This window comes from Gracilinanus agilis, chromosome 1 (assembly GCF_016433145.1).
Source record: "Gracilinanus agilis isolate LMUSP501 chromosome 1, AgileGrace, whole genome shotgun sequence".
Lineage (NCBI taxonomy): Eukaryota > Metazoa > Chordata > Mammalia > Didelphimorphia > Didelphidae > Gracilinanus > Gracilinanus agilis.
Genome location: NC_058130.1, coordinates 796,786,983 through 796,806,273, shown reverse-complemented (window position 1 = coordinate 796,806,273; position 19,291 = coordinate 796,786,983). Strand labels below are relative to the sequence as shown.

Below are 19,291 nucleotides of genomic sequence, written 5' to 3'. Positions count from 1 at the left end.
TGACTTGGGTCTGATTTAATTACGGAATCAACCTGAATTGTTGATTCCTGGCAGCCACATATTTTAATATATATCTATAAATACCTAAATCTTCCTTTTTACACACTTCCTCCAGAAAATATGCAAAGATGACAAAATATGGGCATCTTCAAGATTGGAGAGGGTTGTAGAAAGCTAAGTGTACTAATGCATTGATGGTAGAACTGTAAATTGGTGTGAGCATTATGTAAATTTATATACATATATATATATACACACACATATATATATATATATATATATACATATTCTAAGGCATTCAGTGACAAAGAGGAAGACTTCTTATGCCCCAAAGTCGTCCTTAGCACTTTTTATGGTAGCAAAGAACTGGAAACAAAGTAAACAAATTTTGAGCCCTTAATATAATAGAATAATACTGCTTTGTAAGAAATCATGAATATTATGAATTAAATGAATTCAGATGACTATATCCACTGAAACACAACTCTGTAAGCAGCTTCTGGAAAACAGAATAACACTGAACTGTAACAGTGTCCATGGAAAGAATAACCCCAAAACAAGAAATTAATTGTTGCAAAAGTAGAAAGGCCAAGGTGGTTCTCCAGGAAAAGCTTCAAGAAGACACATCCCTGCACCTTGCAGAGGTTCACTTCCATGGATGTGGAACACTATGGGAAATTGGATTGTTTTTAGATTTAATTGGTTTTGATTTTGTTTTCTTAAAAAGCCCTGTTATGAGGGATGAATCTCTAACAGTGATGGGCAAACTTTTTAAAGAGGGGGCCAAAGGAAAGGAAATGCTCCTCTGTCAGTTTGTTTCTAAGGCAACTCTTTCGAAGCTTCATTGTATTATATCCTACTCATTGTACTCATCAGATTAGGAATAATGTTGCACAGCGAGATAGAACATTTCAGGGGGCCCCATCTGGCCTGGCAGGCCATAGTTTGGCCTTCACTGCTCTAGGAGGAAGCAGAGGAAGAGAAGCAAGGGAGAGTATAAAAAGCAAGAGAGCAATAAAAATATTTTTAATTAGAATCAAAGGCTCTAGACTTCTTGACATTGGACACCCCATATTAAACTTAAGACCAGATTTGAAATCTGTAGTCAGACTAATGTACGTGAATTGGAAACTGTAGAACACTATGTTGTGAGCGTGGTGCTTTCCTCCAGTTCTTTAGAAGCAGATTCTCCAGAACAGACTCCGTGCTGTCTTAAAGCAAATCCACCTGGTCTTTGTGAAATAGGTGCCATCTCAAACAACTCACTCGCGGGGTTTAAGAGAGATTCCAAATTTTTGGTTCTACCACTAAAATAAAATAATTTTAACCTCAAGAAGAAGCTTCACAATACAACCAAAAAATGCTCAGCTCCTGCAGTGGGTTATGTCAAAAGGAGCTCAAAGTATGTCTCCTGATACAAAAACAGTGGCCAGGAACATCGGTCGGAGGCCAGCTGATATTTCCAGTACCATCAGCAGGCTCCATTGCAGGTGCTCGCCATGTAGAAATAGCATGTAGATAGTGTGCTAGGAGCTAGGTGGTGCAGTGGATGGAGTACTGGCCTTGGAGTCAGGAAGACGCAACTTCCTGAGAGGAAGTCTAGCCTCAGACGTTAGCTGTATAACCCTGGACAAGTCACTTAACTCTGCCTCAGTTCCTCATCCATAAAATAAGCTGGAGAAGGAAAGGTCAAACTAATCCACTGTCTGCCAAGAGATAACCAAATGGAATCATGATGAGTCAGACCCAATGGAACAACAGCAAATATGATGTGCTACGGTTTGCAGGGCACTTCATAAATAACAAAAATATAAGAAAGGTCAGCAAACACAAAACAGCAGTAACAATAGTCGAAAGACTATTTAGAGACTTTCTAAAAGTACAAAAGGAGACATGCATGAAAAGCTAAGGCGAATAGCAGCAATGGTGAAGAAATAGGCCTGAGACATCATGGACTAAATCTCATGAAGTCCTGCTTACAAGTGAATCAATGCTTTTGTGGGACTAAATTATAGCAGTGGGGGGAGGAATATTCCATCAATAAAATTTAGAGAGGTCTTTCTTCATGCCAGGCACTGTACTCAGTGCTTTACAAACATCTTGTTTGATCCATGAAACAATTCCATGAGATAGGTGCTATTACTATCCCCATTTTATACATAGTGAAACTGAGGCAAATAGTGGTTAACTGATTAAATCTGGCCAAGCCAGATTTAAACTCGAGTCTTTTCCTGATGCCTCTGTGCTACCTAGTTGTCACTAAGAAGACAGGAATATATGCTGAACCATAATGAAGAAAAAGACTGACAGGTAAGGGGAATAACTCATATAGCCTCTCAAAAAGATGAGAGCCGAGAGAGGAGGAATAGGCTAGGAGGCAAAGGTAAGAACTGAAACAGGGACAGAGAGAGCTGGGTAGCTTGTCTGAGGGAGTATCACTGATAAAGACTTCCATGGGAGACAAAGGAGATTCTGTAGAGGGAGATTGAGGCTTTTTCATAGGAATAATCAGGGGCTTTGGTGCTTAAAGAGGCCACTCATCTTGCCTCAGAAGGGGGAACACAGAAAAGGAGGGCATGGACCCAGGGAGGAGATTTCAAGGCAAATAGGAAAAAAAACAACAAAACAAGGAGAAGGAAAAGATCAATAATGAACTACACAATTAGACACCTGAGAAAATTCCTACTCTGAGTCAATAGCCTCTCCATCAGGAATTAGTATCTAGAATGAGGCTAAGTAAATCGTAAGTGGAGGGGGGGCATGGCGGGGAGAGTGTCAGAGATAAGACAATAACACACTGTTTAGAAGAAGGAACCCAAAAAAGGTAGCTTAGAAGCTTTACTCCATGAAGAATAGAGACTGAAGAAGGATTGACTAGGTATAAGGCCCAAGAATCAAAGAATAAAGATCTAGCATAGAAGCAGCAAGGTGACACAGTGGAGAGAGCCAGGCCTGGAGTCAGGATGACTTGGGTTCAAATTTGGCCTCAGACACTTTCTAGCTGTGTGATCCTGGGCAAGTCACTTAACCAATTTGCCTAGCCCTCCCCTTCTGTCTTAGAGTTGCTATCAAGACAGAAAGTAAGAGTTTTTGTTTTTTGATTTTTTTAATCTAGTGTAGACAGGGAAGATAAATAATGAATAGAGTGAGGGGAGAAGTCTTTTTTTTTTTTTAACAAAAATGAAAGTTAAAAACTATTAAAACAAATTGAAGGAGCCAATACACAGAAGTTAAGGGTTTAAAATAAAAATAAATAAACAAATTGGAGAGGAAAAAAGAATTAAATAACTACAGAAAAGCAAGAAATCCAAAGGAACTAATAAACAAGGGCCCAAAGCTAGAGAAAGGGGAAACATGAATAGGGGAACCTGAGAGCGAGAAGAAAAGAACCCTGTGGGAACGTTGTTGTTTGTCCTTCATTTGTGAAAAGAACCAATGACATTTGAATTGGACTTAAGGCAGTTCCAAAAAGTCATCAGCTTCATTCTCTCTTCCAGAGTCATCTATATCCAGTGGCAAGGCAAAAGTCAGGACTTACAGGGGTTAGGGGGATAGGGGTGACCGCTTTGCATGCTACAGCTTCTTGGAGCCATGGGTGAGAGTTAGGTGATGAGGGTTGGGGGCACCAGTGGTGGATAATCAGACCTGAAAAGGGCTCAGCAAGTGATCCCACCAGAGCTCTTAGTCTTCTCAGAGCACCCCATACACTCCTTTCCTCCTGCCTTTGGGAGAATACCGTCAGTGGGCAATAGGACCACTGGCAGAAAGCCTAGATACTCCAACTCCTTTGTGGTGCCAGGAAACCCTGGTTGAAGGGTTAACCACAACATACCTTGTATTCAAGCAGTGGGGACCATGGTAGTTGGTGTTACATATATGTATGTCTGTACATCTGTACACTATACCCTAGCATATATAAATACCCTATTCTTCATCCCTAATTCCTCTGTCAGGAGGTAATACTATCAGGGCTACTAGGTGTCATCACAATGGATAAAGTGCTGAACCTGAAATCAAGATCTTAGTTCAAGTCCAGCCTCGTTCTGACAAGCTCTGTGACCCTGATTAAGTTACCTCTTCCTCGGTTTCCTCATCTATTAAATATGACTAATGGTAGCATGTACCTCCTAGTTGTTGTCAGGATAAAATGAGAAAATATTTGTAAAGTACTCCAAACCTTATGTTGCTATATAGATTTTAGGTATTATTACTATTATCTTCATCAGTCCTTTGGAATTGTGGGTGGTGACTGTATTGACCATAAATTCCTACAATTTTCAAAGTTACTTGTCTTTTTAGTAGATGCTATATATTTGGTTATATTATATATTTGCTAAGTATACGTATATTGTATTTGCTAAACATACAGTGGCAATACCAGACTCCATTTCTTTATGGGGACAAAAAGGTGAACGTTTTGAGCTGGCAATCAGATACCCAGAAATGGGTATGGATCCAAGGTGTTAGAGCCTTATCTAATCAGAAACTTGGATCAATTAAGTACTTGACATGGGGTCAGAAGGAGTCAGGACAGTGGAGGAGTTCAAGCTGTTTATCATTACTTAGATATTTGTGGTCACTTAGACCACTTCACCTAAGCAGCTCCATATCAGAATCCTATCATTTGTAATTACATAATCAAGCAACTCTCCCGATGTGGTTGTTATTTTTATCAAAAGTTCTCCTTCTTTTGCTCACTTTATTCATCAGTTTGTAAAAGTCCTGAGCTTCGTTTTATGTTATTTCTTAGATTGTTCGCCAGGTTCTGCTCATTGGCGTGTCATCAGTTCAGACAAGGCTTCCCAGGATTTTCTGAAGCCTTCATCATTTTTACAGCACAACAGTGCTGCTGAGAGTGAATTTTTTAGGAGAAGACAACTGACTCCGGCTTGTTCTGTCTCAGCAGTTTTGCTGTACGTGACCCCCTCATGAGCTGCAAATTGCAGCAGCTGATGTTTCCGTGTCGTCTTCTTCCTCTTCTCAGTACAAAAGGACTTAGAGGCAGAAGGTGGAAGATTCTAGAGACCTTAGAATGACCCCTTCCCTGTCTACTGGCGTGTAGTTCTCTTGGATTTACTAGCTAGGCTAGCTACAAAGCGAACTCCCCGAGCTATCCCTTGTAATAAAGAACATCTGCTTCCTCCAGGACTAGCTGCATTTTCAGGAATCTTTTTTCTTTGTTTCATATCATTTCTCCTTTATTTTTTGTTTGCTGGATGGTGAACGTAGCAAAACCTGTCTCCTGCTTTATTCTGGCTTTTTGGCTTGGGCGAGTTGAATTAATAAGGAAATTCGTGCTCCAGGAACATTCCATCGCCTGCCTCTACTTCACCTTGCAGCCATTCCCCAGTGGAGGGCGCCCCGTCAATGTCTAATTCTTTGCCCTCACAGAAAGAACTGCTGACACCCTCTGCGCCGAGTCCTTTTCTCCTTCCGTTTTGATCTCTTTGGGGAACGGGCCTGTATGCTTAGCTCAGGGGGCAGCGAGGTGACACAATGGATAGAGTGCTGGGCCTGAAGTCAGGAAGTCCGGAATTCAGATCCGGCCTCAGACTCGGACCAGCTGTGTGACCCTGGGCAAGTCACTTCACCCCGTTGGTCTGTAAAATGAGCCGGAGAAGGGAATGGCAAAGGGCTCCGGGATCTTTGTCAAGAAAGCCCTAAATGGGCTCACAAAGCGTCGGACAGGCCTGAAAGCTGACTGAACGGCGACGAAATGCTTCGTTTGGCACCTCTGGGGCGCAGCTCCAAACTTCTTTCCCGAAGGGCTGGCCTGGTCAGAGCCCCTCCGGCGCAGGTGCCTTTATTTGCATTCCTCTAACGAGTGGTGATTGAACACTGCTCCGTATGCCATGGGATGGCTTGGGGTCTTCCTCCGAAAGCCGCCCTTTCGGATCCTTCCTTAACCCTTTCTCCACTGCGGGGCTGCTGCTCTCGGGCTTAAACTTCCGAACTCGGTCCCTCAGCAGCTCTGAGGCATCTCCAGACCTCTCCGAAGCAGAAAAACTCCATTTCCCAGAGGTCTCTGCAGCCTCCAGGGTTGGCCCACAGCGAGGCTCCGCCGTAGTGGCCATAGAAACGGAGATGGGCGGGGTCCGAAAAAAGGAGCCTTCAGAGGATTGGTGGAGAGAAAGGGGCGCGGCCGGAAAGAGGCAGAACTAAGTCAGGCGGGTAGTTCTTCACTTCCGCATCCTCGGGGCTCTCCCTGTGCTCCAGAGTGGGCGTTCGGAACGGCCTGGAGCTGCCGTTACCCAGAGTTCCGCCCCCTGGGCAGAGGGAGGAAAGCCGGGCGCAAAGACCGGGCAGCTGGACAGGACCCCGGAGGACACGGAAGAGCCGGACCCACTTTGACAGCCACGCGTGCGCAGTGCGGGCTCCTTCCGGGGCTCTCCTGACCCCCCCCCCCCCAAGCCCCTGGGCAGGGCCCGGGTCCTGCTCGGGGGCTGTGCCCTGTGCCCCGCCCCCGCGGTGGGCCACTGCCCTCTCGGAGCTCGCCGCCGGCTTCAGAGTTCGAATCTTGCCTCGCCGGCCCTGGCACCCGGCTGGTCAGGTGTCTACTCTGCCTCTGCAGTCAGGTGGGGGCAACGGCGACCGGGGCACGGCCCAGGGGGTGCGCGCCGGTGTGGCGGTGTAGCCGGGGCGCAGAAGCCCCTAAAGAGTAGGAGGAACGTCGAAGGAAGCCGGAAGTGGGCTGCCGTGGGGCAGTCTGCTGCGGGTCCCGGGGGCACCTGTCCAAGTCGCTCCTCTTTGGACACTCCACAGAGAAGCTGTTCCGGCAGCGGGCCACGCTGTCAGGCGTTTGCACCAGGCTTTTCGGGACCCTTTTCCTTCCTTTCGTGCCTGACTCCCAGCCCTTCCCTGCGGTGCCCGCTGTAGGTCTCGGCCCATTTCTGCTTCGGAGAGAGAGGCATTCTGGGACCTGGTGGCGCTTGGGGCGGCCCGGCTGGGATCTGCGGAGCCGGGCCGCCGGCTTCCTCGGGGTACCGTCCTTCAGCAGCTCTGCCTTCTCACCACTTGATCCTCGGTCCAAAGGAAAGCATGATCCCTGCGCCGCTGGCTGCCGGGACCCAGCAGGTGAGTGGCGGCTTGTCCCCGGGCAGCCAGGTGGCGCAGTGGAGAGAGCCATCCTCCGACACCGAGTGACCCTGGGCAAGGGATTTACCCCTCCCCCGCCTTGCCTAGCCTTGGAGCTGATAACTTAAGTTTGAGTGGAAGACGGACCGTCTTAAGGGCTTCAAGACTTTAAACATCAAGGTCCACCCATTGTCTTTAAGGTTTCTCTGGGTTTTGCCTTGGGCCTCCTCTAGGCACAGCGGATCTTTATTCCCGTTGCTTTCCTTCCTTTCCTTTTCTGTGGCTGTTGGTGTCTGGCAGATTTGTCTTTCTGCGCTCTTTGAGTTGCCCCATTGCTGGGCCACGCTGTTAGGCCTCCAGTTCTTCCTGCTGTGGCTCGTGTTTCTTTTCTAGGTTTTTCCTCTTTTGCTCTCGTTTCGTTTTAAAAACCCTTTAACTCTTGTTTCATGCCTTCCCAGAATGACCTTGTCCCTGTTGGGTTTAACTTTAAGCCTTAAACTAAATTGGGGATATGTGTTTGAGCGTTAAGGCCTTCTCCATTGATGGCAGTGTTTAAGGAGATGTCTTGAGTGCTTCTCTTCCCCTCTGCCTCGGGAATCGCTTTTTATGGCCGGATTCATTTTGGCTTGCCGGGTCTTCCAGCCTGCTTCTTGGCTTTGAGCTCGCTGTGACGGCTGGGCTCTGCGCAGTTCTGAAGGGAGGTCTAGGCTGGTCCTGCTCTTGCTTTCTTGGGGTCGTGTTATTCCGCGGCTTCAGAGATGGCTCCCCAGCTAGTCTAACCCAGGGCAAAGCCGCGTGGCTTCTTCTGAGGCTGAGCTTCACAAGTCCCAAGCCTGGATTTGGGTCTGAGCCACACACCTGTGGACTTGCCCCATTGGAGTTTCAGGAGATGCTGCAGCTGTCAGCCAATTCAGAGGGGCAGAGCCGGTATCCCCGTGTTGTTCTGGAAATCCTGCCCTGGCTTTTCTGCCGCAGGTTTCCAGCTGGGCTGGAGGCTGGAACCAAGACGTCTTTGGGCACCAGTGTTCAGCCACACAGCTGCCACCTGTTTACTTTTTCCTGCTGCTCCACCGTCTTCTACCAGCAGGTACCACAAGGACAGGACCTGGATGGCAGAGGGCACAGCGTGGTCGGTCTTCAGCTACAGAAACCCCATGGGGACAAGAAGATCCATCTCAGCTGGCCCAGTTTATACTTTGCCCCCACACCTGGGATGCCAAGAACTGCCTAGTGGCCATAGTTGCCCTGCACCAGGCAAAAATGTTTGCCGGTCCTCTCATGACATCGGGGCTCACCTGCCCACACCTCACAATAAGCCACTCCAATCAGACCCTCTTTTCCTCAGCACCTGGCAGGGCCCCCTCCAGTCCCTTTGTAGGAGGGGAGGGGCAGGCTTATGTTAGCGCCTGTAGATGGTCTTAAGAGCAAAACTGGTGTCCATTTTTATAGCCTCCAGGACTTTGCTCCTGCTTATGTATGTTAGAGGGTATTCTTTGAGTCCTAGGCCTGGGGAGGGGACTTGTTTGTTTTTAATTCTCCTGGATTACGCCCCACCCCAGAAATGCTACTGTTCAGAAACAGCATTAGGGTGGGGGGGAGTGGGGTGGCAGCTGGGTAGCTCAGAGGATTGAGAGCCAGGCCTAGAGATGGGAGGTCCTGGGTTCAGATCTGGCCTCAGACACTTCCCAACTGTGTGACCCTGGGCAAGTCACTTAACCTCCATTGCCCAGCCCTTACCACTCTTCTGCCTTAGAACCAATACACAGTATTGACTCCAAGACGGAAGGTGAGGGTTTCAAAAAAAATGAACAAAAAAGAGAAGAAACAGCACTTGGCGCAGAGTAAGCACCAAATAAATGTTCTCTCCATAGCATTTCAGCTCCACACAATGCAGCCCTTCCCTCTTTCCCAACCATTCATTCCAGCCAGACTCCTCCTACCACTTATGGGGTTTCTGTGATTGCTTTGACTGACCCCTGTGCCAGGAATATGCACCTTCCTCACCTCCACCACTGTGTGCCAGGAACTGCTGAATGCTGGCACTACAAATATAAGCCCACTGCCCCCAAGGAAGGAAGACTACTCCTAAACAGGGGGTTGATGTGGTAGGGTGAGGGAGGTGAAGTGGAGAGAGAAAAGCTGTGTAGGCTGAGCTGGGTCTAAAGTCAGCACGGCTGGTGTGAAATACATTTCCCCCTTGAAGTAATGGGGAACCCTGGAGTTGATGGGGGGTGGGGGTGGGGAGAAGGAGCTTTAGGAAAATCACTTCAGCAGCGGCACAGAGGACAGATTGAAATGGAGAGACCAGAGCCAGAGAACCCAGCTAGCAGGCTCTTATAGTCCCTATAAGCCATGGCAAGGGCCTGACCTAGGAGAGTGCCATGGGAAGATGTGAGAGCAATGGTGGGGCTGGAAAAGCTAACATTTGGTGAGTGATTAGAGACAGGAGATAAGTGAGAGGGAGTTACTGGTGACTGTCAGAATGGTGGCACCTTCCACAGAAATAAAGACGCTTGGAAGGAGGGGTGACTTTGGAGGAAAGAGCCAGCTACCCTGGACATGCCAAGTTTCAGAGGCCTAAGAGATCTCCAGATTGAAACGCTCAGTAGGGAGATCTTGGCACAGGACTGTGGCTCGGGAGAGACTAGGGCTGGAAATAAACATCTGGGATTGTCAGCATAAAGACGAGAAAGTAATAGGGCCTAGACAAGGGTCCAGAAAGAGGATCTGGGCTCCGATAGAGCTCTTGAGTATACCCGCAGATTCAGGGGAGAGGTGGTTGGTTATTCAGCCAAAGAGACTGAGAATGGGCAGCCAGACGGAGTGGAAGAAGACGTGGGGGAAGAGTGGAATGTCTCAGAAACTCAGAATGGCTGATCAGCATTGTCAAATCAGGATGAGAAGTTGACTGTTGTAAAGCTGATGATAGACCGTGGAAGCAAGAAATGGAGATTATTTTATTTGTTCTTCCCAAATTGTCTAAAGTAATACCATGGTAGCTGGTTGAGTGGGGTACTGACTATGAAATGCTTTAGCTAGTATTGCCGGTTTCATCATATTACTGTTGCTGTATCGTGATGGAAGGGTCCTCTCGACTATTTCCGTTTCTTTAGGGAGGGTTTCGTATTTGGGCAAGTCCTTTGAACGTTTCGGTTTGTTGCCTCCTACATCTTGGAGGCATTTTGTCATTATTTTGATTGAAACCTCTCTTATTTCCTCCCAAGTTTATTGTTGCTCTATAGAAATGCTGATGATTTTTGTAGATTTATTTTGGTCCTGTATCATTTACTTCATGCATCTGGTGACATAGTGAATAGAGCACCAGACCTAAGGTCAGAAAGACCTGAGTTTAAATCCAGTATCAGATACTAGCTGTGTGACTCTGGTTACTCCCCCCATAACCAAATGGTTCTGGGTTAAACCCTCTGTAGAACAGAATGGGCAACTGTTATTGGCTTGGCCATTTGAATATAAAATCCTTGAGGTAGGGATCATTTTCTACCACCGAGCACTTAACCCAGCACTTGACGTATAGGAAACACTTCATACACATCGGTTGTGTACTTCGGGGTCTAGAACATTTCAGCCACACACTAGTTGTTCATATAATTGACATCAAATATGCCAGAATCTGAATGTCCTTCAGAAGCACACCCTCCAGTTCCTGGGTACTAACTTGCACCTTTGATCTATTTCTGATTTGAGCTGATCCATGATTGAGCACAAATATCCTCTCTGTTTCAGAAATCAGTGACGTTCAAGGATGTTGCCGTGGAATTCACCCGAACAGAATGGCGGTACCTAACCGCTTCTCAGAAAGAGTTGTACAGAGATGTGATGCTAGAAAACTATAGGAATCTGGTCTGCCTGGGTAAGGATAACTTCCTGCAATGATTCCATTTCTACCTGGGTGGGGAGAGTGGGTTCTTCCTTAGTAAATGTTGAGGTGGTGGACAAGTCCTGTATGGAATGAAGAGACTAGAAATTATTCATCCTTTCCCGTGGAGGACCAAGGGGTTAAATCTCCCCAGACTCTCTCCTCTCCTCCTGAAGTGGTCAGTAAGAGGGCACAGTTGGAGAGAACAGCATAACCTTGAAGATAATGATGTGAAGGCAAAGAGAAATCTGCTTCCTGGCTCCAGAGGCCAGGCTCTACTCAAAATTTTATTTGTTGACTGTTTGATTCCATGACTGAGCTAAGCTCGGTTCCCACAGTAAAAAGAGATAAAATAGGGACTGTTTCTGGCAGCAGAGCAAGCAGAAGCCTGAGAGAGAAGAAGCCTGAAGCCTGATAGAGGAACATGGTGGAATAAATCTAGATTGTTAGGAGCATGCTGATAACAAGTGCCTCCCTTTTAACTCTTCATTAACCCTCACCCCCATCTCAGTCAGAGACCCCATGCAATGCTCCAACCCAGGAGATAATGTAATAAATCCCAACACTTTTCTAAGAGACAGAATAATCTTGAAATGTTTTGCTTTATACAAGCTGAATCTGGATTCTGAATTTATTGGTTGTGAAAAGTTCTCTCCTCTTAACAAGTCCAAGGAAATAGGAAATGATTTTTTTTGATACCAGTTCTGCTATGTGACCCATTTTCCCACTCCTTTAGATACAATCCTCAGAGCCTGTTTCCAGGGTCAGTGGTAGTGCTGTCTGGGCCTTAACTAACATGCCTTTTTTTCCCCCAAAAGGGAAGAGTAGGATTAAATTCTGAGTGCCTGTCCCCAGTGATTTACCTTTTCCAATGTAGGACTTGCAGTTTCCAAGCCAGATGTCATCTCCCAGTTGGAGCAAAGGGAAGCCCCCTGGATGCCTGGAGGAATCCGGAGAAGTCGCTATCCAGGTGAGTGGCTCATCGTAAATGATGGTTCACTCGAACAGTCTAGAAAAGCACCAGCCAAACTCTAAACAGAGATGTCACCTGTTGGCTGCCCAGGCCTTGGGAGAAGAGCTATGACTGTGTGGCATCAGCTCCTCCTGGAGACTCCTCTTGACATCAACAACCCAATGGCCTGACATCTTTTCCCTCTAATGTCCCTCCTGTGTCAGAGCAGGGCACAAGACTTTTCTCTTCCTCCTTCTGTCCCTCTTCCTGCTACTCTGCTGGTTTCACCACCCAAGTGGAAGAGGCCATGCAGGACTGAGAGTCACCACGGCCAAGTGGTCAGCCTGGTGGTGAGCAGCCTCTATACATAGCTAGGCTTATCCCAGGACCTCTCAGTATCCCCCAATCTCATTGGAGGATGATTGGAATTGTGTGGAAGAGTTGTCAGGTTGAACCTTAATATTCCTCCTTCCAACATATACCCATCGTTCCTAGGCCTGCCTCCAGGGGCTGAACAGAACAAGTTTAATTCATCTCTCTTGAGTATCTTTCACAGTTTGGCAACAACTATGACGTCATCTCTTGCCTCGAGTTTTCTCTTCCCAGGAAACACTTCCAGTTGTTTGAGGGCAGGACCTTCAGGTTTCCTACCTCTGGATGCTTCTTCCCTGAGGTCCCCAGAAATGAGCACTCACGCAAGCAGCTGCTTCCCTGGTATCAAAAGATCTTTGGGAATGATCTGGGGCTTTAAGTGGACCACAAGCTCAGAATGAGCCAGCAGTGGGTTCTAGTGGTATTAAGGGAAACTGAGAGTTGAGAAGGGGGAGGCGAGGGTCTCCTTGTACCCAGCCACATCTGGGGTGTCAGGTTCTCTTTGCAGGTCAGAGACAAGCTCTCTGTTCCATCGTTTGCAGGCTCCATTCACGTCCTTTCAAAAATTGGGCCAGCATGGATCATTTTCTAACCCATAATATCTCAGTCAGAAAGCATTTATTAAGCTCCAGCTATGTGCCAAGCACTGTCATCAGTCCTGGGGAGATAAGAATCAGTCCCTGCTCCCAACTAGCTCACAGTCCAATGGCAGAAACACTGCAGACAAACAAATACAAAGCTAGCTATATACAGGATAAATAAGAACTTGGGCAGTAGCATTAAGGGGGATCCAGAAAGACTTCTTTAGAAGGAGGGACTTTAGCTGAGATAGTGAAGTTAGGAGACAGAGATGAAAAGAGAGAGCATTTGAGGCCCCCAGGGACAGCCACTGAGAATGTCTCGTTTTGGGAACCGCAAGAGGCCAAGGTCACTTGATCCAAGAGTGATTAGGGAAGTGTAAACTGGGAGAGGATTTTAGACTGGATCCTAGAAGTGATAGGGAGCCACTGGAGATGATGGAATCCAAGAGTGACATGGTCAAACCTGTACTTTTTTTTTTAAGTCATACCTTCCATCTCAGATTTGATACTAATTATCGGTTCTATGGCTGAAGAGCAATAAGGGCTTGGCACTTGGGCTTAAGTGACTTGCTAAGAAATGTCTGAGGCCAGATTTGAACTCAAGAGCTCCTGTCTGTGGGCCTGACTGCTACTCCTTAAACCTGCACTTTTAAGATCGATTTGGCAACTGCATGGAGATTGGACCCTAGTGGGGAGAGACTTTTGGAAGTGAAACCAAAGAGCCCAGGTGTGAGGTTATGAGGGCCAGCACCTGCCTGGGGGCAGCGTCTGAAGAGAGAAGGGGACCTACATGAGAGGCGATGTGAAGGCAGAATCGACAGGCCTTAGCAATAAACCAAACATGAGGAATGGCAGCGTGAGGTGTCAGAGATGACACCTAGGTTGTGAGTCTGGGAGAATGGAAATGCCCCTGCCAGTGATTTAGAAGGGAGGGCGATGGGAAGCTGGAGATGCAAATCTTGAGATTGGAGAGAGATTAAGGTTAAATAAATAGATCTGAGAAGTCCTCAACAAAGAGTTAATGGTGAGATCTGAAGCTCTTGCCAAGGGAAACACTATAGAAGAATAAGAATGGTGGGGAGGACAGAGCTCCCCCCAGGCACCCTCCTTTATTGGGGGTTACCTGAAAAGAGGATCAGTCTGCAGGAAGGAGGAAGACCAGGAGAGGGCAGTGTCTTAGGAACCTAGAGGGAAGAGAGTGTCAAGAAGAAAGACTGACAGTTTCAAAGGCTACCGAGAGGTCAAGAAGGATGAGGATTGAGAAAAGAGGCTGTTAGATCAGGCCATCATGACGGTCCCTGTCCTTAGGGGAAGGGAACTGATTGAATGTTGAGGTCAGAAGCCAGACTCCAGAGACTCAAAATTAAGAGAGTGAGAAGGAAGGAAGTGGAGCCACCTATGGTAGATGACTTTCCCAAGTGTCAGTCAACCAAAAAATTGGAAAGATATGGGAGATAGCTAGCTGGGACAGACCAGATCAAAGATTTTCTAGGATGGAGGCTAAGAGGGCATGTTTACTGGCCCCAGGAAAGTTGCCAATACACAGGCAGTGATTAAAGATAAAAGAATTAGGATAATAGTCTGCTGGAGAAGACCGGATGTAATGGGATTGCTAATCCTCTTAAAGGGCTTTACCTGGGCAAGCTGAAGGGCCACCTCTTCCTGTGAAAGATGGGAGAAGCTGTTGCCCCCTTAAACCACTGTGGACCTTGCCCCACCATGCCTCAGCCCAGGATTACTTCCACCATCTTCTATCTTCCTTCCTAATCACATCCTGCCTAATCACAGACCTGGGAAAACACAAAATCATGCTTACTGGATTCACTACAAGTTTGTATGACATAATCTCAACAGAGCCCGCAGTACAGTACTGCACTGCTTTTAAACCTCCTTAATTGACCCCCATTCTCCACAGTGGCTATTCCAAAGCCTTTTATATCTCTTCAACCCTTACCATCCCCCCAACTTCTTAGCTGAGAATCTTGCCTCATATTTCACTGAAAAAAAATGGAGATGATTAAAAGCTTCCTCTTTTCCCCTTCTCCTATTTATGTATCATCCCCCTCTTCATCTCTAAAGGAACGTACTTTTTCATTACACTCATGTACCATAATTTGTTCATCCATTCCTCAGTTGATTGATACTTGCCTTATTTACTATTCGTGTAATGATGTTAACATTCTTTAAAGGTGATTATATTAAATTTTTTAGTCCTTTTGCTTTTTCTTTGATCTCTTTGTGGTATCAGCCAAGTGGAGGAATCAGTGGATTATACCCATTTCAATGACTTTCTGGCTGTAGTGCCAAATTGCCGTTCAGAATGGCAAATGAATTCACACCTCCACTTCCAGGGCATTTATGTACCTGTCCTCCTCTGGCCTCTTCAGCAACTGAAATTTCCCATTAGACCAGTATCTCACGGCATAGACCCTAACAAACTCCAAAGGAATACATGACCTAGGTTGAAAAAGTTATAGCATGAACAAATTGGAGGAACAAGGATGAAGGTACCTTTCCTAACTATGTGAGGTGGACCCTCGGAGTTTTTTAAATTTCTATTTCTCCAATTATTTTTAATTTGGAATGCTTTTGACAGAGTTCTTGCTAGCTTGAATTTCTTTGGGGAATCGCCTGTTTGTGTCTTTTGATCAATTATCTATTACAGAACAGCTTCAATTGATCTTTATTTAAGATCTTTATCAAAGAAATTTACCACAAAGATTTTTCCCCAGTTAACTGTTTCTGAGTTTATCTATATTGGTTGTGTTTACAAGGAAGCTTTTCAGTTATATTTAATCAAAATTGCCCATTTTACCTTCTCTTCTCCTGGGTTACCCTTATTTGTTCTTTCCCTCTCTGGAGTTAATTTAATCTAATTTCTGACAGATTGTTTTGGAGAGTTTGCTCCACTAATGAATGCAGATCACAGCCCATCCATAACACTGCAGCCAGTTCAGCTTTTATTCCCGTTTCCATAACTGGTTCTTCCAGCATCACAAGGGCATCAGTGGAACACCATTGGTGTCTTCCTGTTATCCCTTACTCTTGGCACATCGCCACTTCTTCTCTTCCTGTAATAAACGTATCTGATGACATCCTCATACTTTTGTTCTTCAGAATTTTGAATTGCTTCTGTGTTGTAGCCTGCTTATACACAGCAATGAGATTCTCCATTGCTCTGTAGGTTATACTCATCATTAGTTTTTTTTTTTTTATAATATCACTTTATTTATTTTTTTTTTAGGCCCTTGTACTTTGGTGTATTGTCTTATAGATGGAAGATTGGTAAGGGTGGGCAATGGGGGTCAAGTGACTTGCCCAGGGTCACACAGCTGGGAAGTGGCTGAGGCCGGGTTTGAACCTAGGACCTCCTGTCTCTAGGCCTGACTCTCACTCCACTGAGCTACCCAGCTGCCCCTCATCATTAGTTTTTGGAGGTAATTTAGTGGTACTGGCAAAACTTGAGCATTTTTAAAATGTGCCTTTGCTTTCAGGGGAATTTTGAAGTCAGTCAGAGAGCAGTGGGATTTTCCACAAGTAATCCATGTTACTTTCCTCCTCTTTCTTTTGAATTCCAAGCCCTGTTCTTTTTTTTTTTTTTAAACCTTTACCTTCCATCTTAGAATTATTATATTGTGTTGGTTCCAAAGCAGAAAGAAGAATGATAAGGGCTAGGCTGTGGGGGTTAAGTGACTTGCCCAGTCACACACAACTAGGAAGTGTCTGAGGCCATTTTTGAACCCAAGACCTCCTGTTTCTAGGGCCTGGCTCTCAATCCACTGAGACACCTAGCCACGCCCACAAATTCATTTTGAATTTCTACTACTTATTTCAGATTGTCATACTATTGGACAAGCTCTATGGGTATCAATCCAAATGCATTCTGAAATCTGATCAGACACTTTTTTCTTCCATTTGGGCTTTCTAGCATGGAAGAAGGACAAACTGCAGTATCTGGGCTTGATGTTGTTATCTATGAATAGTAACATCTGGAGTAGGTAAAATAAATTTAAAAATTCAGAGCCACATGTAAACTCATCATTATCAAATATATATAAGACTTAAAATTAGGAGTGGAAAGAATTAACAGTTAAATATTATGAATGGGATTTGCGCAAAATATAAATGGTAACACTTCTAAATTAATCTGCACATTTGCTCCTTCAAATGACCAAGGTAGAATGGGTTTAACTAAATTATAAGAGTAAAAAAATGTTGTGGTCACTGTTTACAGAAATGAACCCTTAAGTCACAAGATTATTAATAGCTCTAATAGCTTTATTATAGTAAGATAAAGATAATAAGAGAGGAAAATATAGAAAGGAGGGAAGGGATTACCTAGCCTAACAATTCAGAGTCTGTCTCCGAATCTTAGCCTCAGAAACAACCCCCCCCCCAGCTTCCTGCCAGGTCTCACCTTATATGCCATTTCCTTCACCCACTAGCTCTCCTATATCACCCCCCAGGAATAGATCACAATTCCTCAGTTAGCCTGGGACCACCCAGGGGGCAGTGCCTGTGAGATCAATTCCCTTGTTGCTGATTGACCCAAATTAAAAACAAATGGAAGGGAAGTCTAAATCTCTGATTGATCAAATCAAAATCCAAATTCCCTTCTCACAAAGGAAAGAATACTTTATATATTTAGATAGAAAAATAATAATCCAAATAGAAATGAAACCATTTTTAAGAATATCAGTGGAAATGATGAATAAAGGGAGCAGAGCATTACAAAATTTCAAAATCATATTATAAAGTACTAACTATTAAAGTCTTTAGTACTGATTCAAAAGAAGATTAAGCGAAATGGACCAAGTAAGACCCAGAGCTCCAGTAATCTTTGACAAAATGAAGAACCCAGGCTGCCTGAGGAACTTCTCATTTGATAAGGGGTGCTAAGAAAAATAAAAAACCATTTAACAGAAAATAGAGTTAAAAAATAATTGTTCCTGATGGGGAATACAAAGAGTACCATGTATCCCTATAACAAGAATAACAAAGAGAACATTTACATTGTTTGGTTTTTTTTCCTCATTCAGATTGGGAACCTACTCCTGAAACCAAGTGGTCATTCCACAAGTTGGGCTTTTCAGTAAAACATTTCTCTCCGGAAAGAGGGGCAAAGAAGAATCTCTGTTTCTCCACATTAAAAAAAATCTGGCATTGGGATACCACTTTAGAGAAGTATCAGAGCAATGAGAAAAAACATTCCCCAAAAGAAAAGAAACCTGCAAATAAATCTAGAAGCCACAAATATAATAAATATTATAGAAGCTTCACTCAAGGGCACATTTTTTTGGCACAACAAATAGCTATAAAAACAAGTCTTTGGAAAAATGAAGCACAAAGAAAGGGCATGAAACAATCTAAAGAATTAAACAAATGTAAAAAATCACATTCAAAGAAGATATTTTCCAAGTATAATGAATATGGGAAATGTCTTAAGTATGATTCATATCTCAGTGAAAACCTTAGATTACAGAATGAAATGAAACGTTATCAATGTAATGAATGTGATAAAACCTTCAGCCAGAGGGTCAGTCTTATTCAACATCATAGAATCCATACTGGAGAGAAACCTTACGAATGCAATGTGTGTGGAAAGAGGTTCCGCCAGAGCACTGGACTTACTCAACACCAGACAATTCATTCTGGAGAGAAATATTATGAGTGTAATGAATGTAAAAAAGCCTTTCGTCTGAGATCACAACTTATTCAACATTACAGAATCCATACTGGAGAGAAACCTTATGAATGCAATGAATGTGGGAAGACATTCCGCCAGAACTCCCAGCTTATTCAACACCAGACAATTCATACTGGAGAGAAACCTTATGAATGTAGTGAATGTGGGAAGGCCTTCCGCCTGAGAATAGAACTTACCCAGCATCATAATATTCATACAGGAAAGAAACCTTATAGATGTAATGAATGTGGAAAGGTCTTCCGCCTCAGTTCTCAGCTTATTCAGCATCAGACAGTGCATAGTGGGGAGAAGCCTTATGAATGTAATCAGTGTGGGAAAGCTTTCCGCCAGAGTACTGGACTTATGCAACACCAGACAATTCATACTGGAGAAAAATATTATAAGTGTGATGAGTGTGAGAAGGCCTTCCGCCTGAGAACACAGCTTATTCAACATTATAGAATTCATACTGGAGAGAAGCCTTATGAATGCAATGAGTGTGGAAAGACATTCTGCCAGAACTCTCAGCTTATTCAACATCAGACAATTCATACTGGAGAAAAACCTTACGAATGTAATGAATGTGGGAAGGCCTTCCGTCTGAGAATAGAACTTACTCAGCATCATAATATTCATACTGGAAAGAAACCTTATAAATGTAATGAATGTGAAAAGGTCTTCCGCCTCAGTTCACAGCTTATTCGGCATCAAACAATCCATAGTGGAGAGAAGCCCTACGAATGTAACGA

General features: G+C 44.8%; 1 protein-coding gene across 1 annotated transcript; it reads left to right on the top strand.

The window, feature by feature from the left end:
* Nucleotides 1-18,344: 18,344 nt before the first annotated feature.
* Nucleotides 18,345-19,109, top strand: LOC123230553 (zinc finger protein 501-like; the record flags this gene model as incomplete). Its single annotated transcript, XM_044656685.1, has 1 exon — nt 18,345-19,109. A coding segment is annotated over exon 1 (765 nt), but the record flags the coding sequence as incomplete, so codon positions are not given.
* Nucleotides 19,110-19,291: the final 182 nt, after the last annotated feature.